At 60.6% G+C, this 7404-nt stretch overlaps 1 protein-coding gene across 1 annotated transcript in view; it reads left to right on the plus strand.

The window, feature by feature from the left end:
* The window catches only part of PRRX2 (paired related homeobox 2), a 32413-nt gene extending 25209 nt beyond the window's left edge, over positions 1 to 7204 (plus strand). The window contains exons 2-4 of the mRNA XM_079113358.1: positions 4987 to 5174; positions 5757 to 5935; positions 6737 to 7204. Of these exons, the coding sequence (XP_078969484.1) occupies positions 4987 to 5174; positions 5757 to 5935; positions 6737 to 6872 (503 nt within the window). The 3' untranslated portion in view covers positions 6873 to 7204. The remainder of the gene's footprint in view (positions 1 to 4986; positions 5175 to 5756; positions 5936 to 6736) is intronic.
* The last annotated feature ends 200 nt before the right edge of the window (positions 7205 to 7404 follow it).

The following is a 7404-nucleotide window of genomic DNA, read 5'->3' on the forward strand; positions in this document are numbered from 1 at the left end:
CGGGCGGGTTCCAGTTCCAGTCCCTGCTGACCCAGTGACCCCCTGCCTGCCCTCCAGTGGGGGCAGTGTGTGGCCCTCTGGGGGTCTCCACTTGGGGGAGGCCACACCTCTGTCCAGCGGAAGGTGAGCCAGGGAAGGAGAGGCGCTATCTCCCGGGAGCTCTGGATCCGAGACCCGGGCAGGGCCACAGGGGAGGCTGAAGTCCCGGGGCAGCAGCGGGCAGCCTGGGACTGCCTGAGGCCCAGCGCTCGCTCCACCCATGGCCCGGGTGGCCCATGGAGGCTGCCCATACAAATCCCACCAGAGGACCCAGGGCTGCCCTCCTGCCTACGCCTGGCCCCTCGTGCTGTCTGAGGCCGGGCGGTCAGTGACCACAACCGGCTCCGGCCCCTGTTCAGGACTCTGGCCTGCTCCTCAGGGCTCCAGGAGCCCCGCCTCTTTCCCTCCTCCCTCCTCCCGTCCTGCCTTCAGAAGTTCTGAGCCCACCTCCGGCCCGGCCTGGTCAGCGTGCCCACGCCTCCCCACACAGCCCCAGCCGGCAAGCCCGGGAACAGAGGTGCGGCCATGCACATCCCTCCTCTGGATCCCTCCGAGCACCCCTGACCCCCTGGGGAGACCCCAAGGTGGATTCGCTTGGTGACCTGGAAAGGGAAGAGACCCTGCCCTGTGCGCTGCAGTCTCAGCTCAGATTCCAGTGCTGGCCTTCAATGGCCTGAGCCCTCACCATGCAACTTGCAACATGCAACTTGCAAAACTGAGCCAAGAGCCAAGGGTTGTTCAATGAGGTGCCCGTTATTCTCATCTTCAGGTGCAATTCCAAGGAATGGTAAAACGGTCGCAGTGGCCACGGTGCTAGTGACTGACCTAAGATCCAAACATGGAACCTGGTTCCTCCCTGACCACTAGGCTGCACTGCCCCCTCGCTTATCTGAAGAAGAGAGGTCTGTCTCTTGATAGCAAAGGACCGGGTTTCAAATTTCTGGCTGAGTCCTTCTCCTAGGACCCTTCAGAGGAACCCAGGTCTCTTCCAAGGAAGTTCGGGGCAAGCGGAAGCCTTGCCAGCCCCTCCCCCGTACCACCTCCACTTCCTGCCCATGACTTTCCTGGGCCGTAAATATTTCTGCAGCTTCAAGCCCCTCTGATGAAAGCCCAGTGTTAATTTGTTAAATCCACATCAAGGTCCCAAGGACCCGTTGTTTATTTTTGTGATCCTGTTGGCAGAGATCACGTGGGGGAGGGGGTTGCTTATTTGGTCAGAATAAATGCTAATTAATAAAAATTATTTATTTGGGTTGGAGCTCGCCAGCAGCCCCGGGGTCAGGCGCAAACTGACTATTTGCAGCAAAAACAAACAGAGAGTGTCTCTTGACAGCTTGAGAAAGGCAGAAACAGAGAGGCTGAGTTTATTTGTCTTACGAAGAATTTGCAGTTAATTCCCTCCAGACTATTTAGACCCTTAAATTACACGGAATAAGAAAAACCGTGGGCCCGGGGGAGGGGAGGGGGCGCGCACCATCGCTGGGCCCAGAGCGGGCTTTGAAGTGTCTCTGGCCCGCAGGCAGCCCGTGTGCGCCAGCTCAATGGCAGCAACTGCACGCCCTCTCCTCCCCGTGCCCTCCCCAGGACGACGTGATCCTGGTGAAGGAGGGCGGGCGTCCAGTGGCGTGGCGGTGGAAGGGCCCTCCGCTCTGCTCGGAAGGCGTCCATGGAACAGAAGGGAACGGGGCTCCGCAGGCCTGGCAGAGGCGGCCTCGGGCGGCCTGCGGCTCCGATGCTGTTTGTTTACGTTCAAATCGCTGAAGCCCAAGCTGCAGGGCCCTGGGGCGTCCGCCCGCCAGCGTCCCCTGGCTGGGGCCGAAGCGGTGGCTGGACTGTGGGGTCTCCTGCCAGGCCACGTGGGCCCTCTTGTCTCGGGCCTCCCCTCCGCCTCAGCCTCCACAGGGGCTGCCTCCAGGCGTCCACCTCGGGCCAGGCTCGAGGAAAAGAGGCGGAGGGGGTCCCACGGAGCCGTGTGCCAAGGGGCTGCACCTACGTCGGGCAGTGACCATGCCGTGGCGCCCAGCTGAGCTCAGCTCCTCACGGCAACGAGCCACTGTCCCCGAGCTCCGGCCAGTGGGGCTTCCTGGCGGACCGGGGCTGCGCCTCCGATGGCATCTCCGCACCGCGAGGTGAAGGGAGGCTGGAAGCCCTTGACCGTGGGCCCTGCCAGCGAGATGGGTGGGGAGACAGACCCTGTGCGCGGGCCTCGGGGCACCGAGCCTCGGCTGCCCGGTGTGCCCGGCCCACAGGGTGGGCGACACGAAGCGCAGGCGCCTCCCTGGCCAGTGCATGTGGGGACCGGGAAGAGCCGGTTCGAGCCCCTGGGGACCCCAGGGGCAGTAGGGAGGGGTCAGGCGCTGGTCAGGGGCGGCAGATGCCATCCTGCGGGTGAGCTGTTGGTCGCAAGTGGCCGCCGCTTGGCTGGCCTGAGTGGCACTGTGAGTCGTCGCCCGTCGGAGACGCCAGGGCTGAGAAACGTTTTCCCTTAAACACCCCCAGTTTCGAATTGCTCAGAAACTTCCCGAAAAAGTCTCCTTTTTTGGCTGAAGAGCCTCCTGTGCTGGGCCTGTGCCCAAGCGGCGCCACGCGGGAGGGTGGAAGGCAGCTCCGGTGGCCGGCGTTCCGGAAGCTTCCATCGCTGCCTTCGCCGTTGATGGCGGCTGCTTTTCAGCGCGCCCGGCCGTGTGGGTGTAGGGTTTCCTCCTGATCCAGGCAGTGGAGAGACTGGCAGGCACCGGGCTTTCTCGTCCATCTTCGCCTCCTCTTTGAGGCGAGGGGTGCGGAGTGACAGGGAAGCAGGTCCAGGGGACGAAGCCAGCTCACGCGGGGCCACTCCATGTCCCTCTCCCCGTTTCCTGCCACCCGCTCTGTTTCGTGTTTGCATAAATGCCCGGCTGTCCCCGATCCATGGTTTCTCAGCCTCAGCGCCATGGACATTTTGAAGTAGATGATCCCTTGGAGGGGAGCTCTCTTGTGTTGCAGGACACTTAGGGACATCCCTGCCCTCTCCCTTCCACCCCAGGGCTCTCTCCAGGACTGACCATCAAAAACAGCTCCAGGGCTGGGATGCAGCTCTGTAGGACAGCGCTGGCCAAGCATGCTGGAGGCCACCCGTCCTTAGCAAAAATAAATACCTAATACATGTAGGGTTCAAGTGGTATCCATCGCCGGGCGTGGCACGTTCTAGAAGCTCAGTTGCAACTGCACAAAAGTCCAGCACTGTGCAAAGAACATAGACTGTCCCCCCAGCACATGCTAGAGATGGAACACAAAACCTTGCTCATGCTAAGCAAGCATGAGCTTCCCGCTTCTGAGCTCTGTCGCCAGCCAGCATGTTCTTCTTTGGTGGTCAGCACTGGGGAGGAAAGTGTCACCAGGGAAACAACAAAAACAAGGTACAGAATAAAACCCCAAAGCTCAATGGCATACTGTGCTGGCTGAACCGTGGTCAGAACAGGCCCAAGCCCCTCGGGTGGGAAGAGAGGAGTACAGGCCTTCGGGGGGACTTGGCCACATGCAGCATTCATTGGCCCAGAAATTCCACTTCTAGGAATCTGTCCCAAATATGCACTGGCAGAAATAGAAGAGGCTGTTTGTACAAGGCTATTTATTGCGGCATTCTTTAAGTTTTAAAATGTTGGAAACACACCAAGTGCCCATGGTTGAATAAGCCACAGTACAGCGGCACCGAGTACCATGCAGCCATGAAAAGGCTTCTAAGCCCAGGAAGAAGGAGCCCCGGGGAATCACTAGCTGGGGGATGAACAGTGCATGTTTTCTTTTGATAGAAGGAGAGAAACGCCAGGCTTGATGGCACATGCCTGTAATCCCAGCGACTCAGGAGGCTGAGACAGGAGGATCGCAAGTTCAAAGCCAGCTTCAGCTACTTAACAAGACCCTGTCTCTAAATAAAATATTAAAAACAGCCAGGAATGTGTTAAGCACCCATGGGTACCAAATCAATTCCCAGTAACAAAACAAAACAAAACTCACTGGGTGTGGTGGTGCACACCTGTGATCCCAGGGACTCCAGAGACTGAGGCAGGAGGATTGCAGGTTGAGGTCAGCCTCAGCAACTTAATGAGACCCAGTCCGCGGTAAAGCACCTCTGGCTTCAATCCCGAGTACTGGGGTGGGGGGAGAACCACCTCTGAGGGCCCTCCCCGACCACTCCTCACCGCCTCCCAGAGCTGGGCACCTTCACCAGTGGCCCTGTGGTGTCTGAGTCCCCACCTGCTCCCTGCGGACTCCTCTCTCCCCAGTACCGCCCTGGCGCATGGCGGCTGCTCAGCACCCCACAAAGCCTCTCCCAGAGGAGAGGAATAAGATGAGGATCCTGGTGCCAGACTTTTGGGTTCAAATCCCTCCTCCACCAGTGACTTCAGAGGGCCCTTGAACTGGGACCAGAGGCCTTGGCCCCTACATCTTCCCTCCCCCTCTGTAAATGACAAGTGACAAGGACCACAGCACCCACCTAGGATTCCTGTGGACATCCATGACCTGGGGACCAGGGAGCCATGTGCAGGGGGTCCTGGCCACCTTGGCTCCTGCTGCTCTTTGAAGTAACCCTCCCCACCCCACCCTCGTTATTGTTATTCGATAACAAGTGTGGAAGGAGGGCTCACAGTGTCCTAGAGCTGGGCCAGGCACTGGGGACAATTAGGGTCTCCTGGGCCCTGCTTGACCAGGCCACTGGTCCATGATGGACCTCATCTTGTCCCCTGGGCTCCACAGGGCCGGGCCTGGCTGCTGCTGTTCACCATTATACCAGGGGCCTGCCACTTAGTAGGTGCTCATGAAATACACGTTGATTAATGAACAGATGGATAGGTGAAGGCAGGAAGCAGGGAGAAAGGTGGAGGCGTGTTCCAGCCCCACAGGGGGCCAGGGTGGGCACTGGGCACCTGGGCCGCTCGCCACCCTGCTTACCCTTTCCCTTCTCCACAGGCGAGTGCCCAAGCCCGGGGCGAGGCAGCGCCGCCAAGCGCAAGAAAAAGCAGCGGCGGAACCGCACTACGTTCAACAGCAGCCAGCTGCAGGCGCTGGAGCGCGTGTTCGAGCGCACGCACTACCCCGACGCCTTCGTGCGCGAGGAGCTGGCGCGGCGCGTCAACCTCAGTGAGGCGCGCGTCCAGGTGAGCACGACCTTCAGGGCACCAGCGAGAGCCGCGACCAGCGCAGGCAGCCACCACTCACCCAGGGATACGCAGGTGCCAGGGGGCACAGAGTGTTTAAGAGCAGCAGGGCTGGAGTTCAAATTCCAGCCTTGCTACTTAACTAGCTGTGTGATCTTGGGCAAGTTATTTACCCTCTCTGTGCTTTCATTCCTCCCTGCAAAATGAACATTGGGGTCGGTCTATTTTGTAAGGGTCTATTACAATTAAGGGAACTAATATTTTTGTACAGTGCTCAGAACATTGCCTGATGGGGCTTTAACAAGTAAAGGCCACTCAGTTTGCAGCTTTACTCTGTGCTGGGTCTCCAGGGCGCACCCTCCTCCCGTTAAGCCTGCCCGGGCTCAGCCGTCACTTACTTCTGCGTTCATTTGTTAGTCCTTTCTCCAGCACGCACCCATCAGGTGCCGTTCATGGTCCCTGTTTTACAGAGGAGGAAACAGGTGGCCCAGGGTTGGCAGCAGGGCAGGCACATGCCCAGGTCCACCAGGCCTTAGGCCCCTTGAGCTGCCCAGCTGCGCTCACCACAGCCTCCCGTCCCAGGTCTGGTTCCAGAACCGCCGTGCCAAGTTCCGCCGGAATGAGCGCGCCATGCTGGCCACCCGCTCTGCGTCGCTGCTCAAGTCCTACAGCCAGGAGGCCGCCATGGAGCAGCCGGTGGCACCGCGGCCCGCCACCCTGGGTGCCGACTATCTCCCCTGGCCCGCGTCGTCCCCTTACAGGTGAGCTCCCTTCAGGCTGGAAGGGGTGGCGGACTCCCACGGGGCACTGCGGCCCGCGCCCCTCTGGGGATCAAAGCACGTGGACAGGCGGGCGAGGGTGTATGTGTGCACGCCCTGGATGTTTGCGAGTGTGTGCATCGTGTTGGGGGAGAAAGCACGTGTGCGCGTATGAATGCACGCGCCGGTGTGTCCCCAGCATCGTGTGCACGTGTTGTGTGCGACAGGAAGAGGGGAGGCTGGGCCTCCAGCACCTGTGTCCCCTCTCCAGGTGGGAATCTGAGGCTGGAAGAACCGAGGGAGTGGCCTTTCTGTCCCATGTTCTGGCTGCACAGTCAAGTTCTGGGGCAGTTTTTTTCCAAATTAGAGCTTGAAAAAGGGTTGGAGGTGAACTGGCAGGAAGGAAGGGGCAGGAGCCGAGCAGGCCCCTGGGCCCAGACTGCGCTGGTCTGGGCGGGCAGCCCTGCGGAGCTGTGGCCCTGGGGGCAGGGGTGGAATGGGTGGGCTCGGCAGACCCCAGTCCACACCGCTGTCCCTTGCCAGGACCGCCAAAGGCGCCCTGCCACACAGGCCCAGAGCTGGCGAGGGAGAGCTCCTCGGCCTGTTCTGAGGAGGGTCAGCAAGGAACGCCCGAATAAAGGCTCCTTGGACCCAGCGCCTCTCCAGATGTTTCTGACCCCACTCCATCCCAGACCCTGCAGCCCAGCCTGGCGTGGACCTCGGGACACTGTCCTCCCAGGCACAGGTCCCCAGGAGAGCGGGCGGGGGCCAGCTTCACTGATGTGCCCTGTGTTTCTCCCCCAGCTCCGTGCCACCCTACAGCCCTGGGGGGTCAGGCCCCACGACCCCAGGGGTCAACATGGCCAACAGCATAGCCAGCCTCCGTCTCAAGGCCAAGGAGTTCAGCCTGCACCACAGCCAGGTGCCCACGGTGAACTGACAGCTGCAGGGACCCAGCTACCGTCGGGTCTGACAGCAGGAAAGAGGGCCACTGAGCAGGAGGTGGCCTTCTCCTGTCCCTGTGCCCAGGGCTGGCTGGCCGGGCTCTCCTGCCCACACCTCCAGCCTGGACTCCTGAGTTCAGAAGGCACAAGGGGTGTCCACAGTGCCACTCAGCACATCTGTCCAGTGGCCAGAGATGGCCGCCCTGACCCGTGGCTGGGCTGGGCTGGACGGCGGAGCGGGCACCGCCAAGGACCTCGATTACTCTGTGTATTAAAACCAAAAAGCTTTGTCTTTAAGAAATAAAACCATTTTTTGTAAGCTTCAAAAGGTCGTGGGAGGGTGGATAAGGGAGCTGCAGCCCGGGGGCTGCTGGGCCTTCTGGGGACACGGGGCCTGGCTCAGACGGCAGTCTTGGAGGCTCACTTGCGGTTCCTAGGAAGGCAGTCCCCAGTCACCCTGCAGGGCCACAGGGCTGGGGACTGGTCAGGGCACAGAAACATGCCCTGGGCTTCGCCTCCCATTTTGAG

Source organism: Sciurus vulgaris, assembly GCF_902686455.1.
Source record: "Sciurus vulgaris genome assembly, chromosome: 15".
Classification (NCBI taxonomy): Eukaryota; Metazoa; Chordata; class Mammalia; order Rodentia; family Sciuridae; genus Sciurus; species Sciurus vulgaris.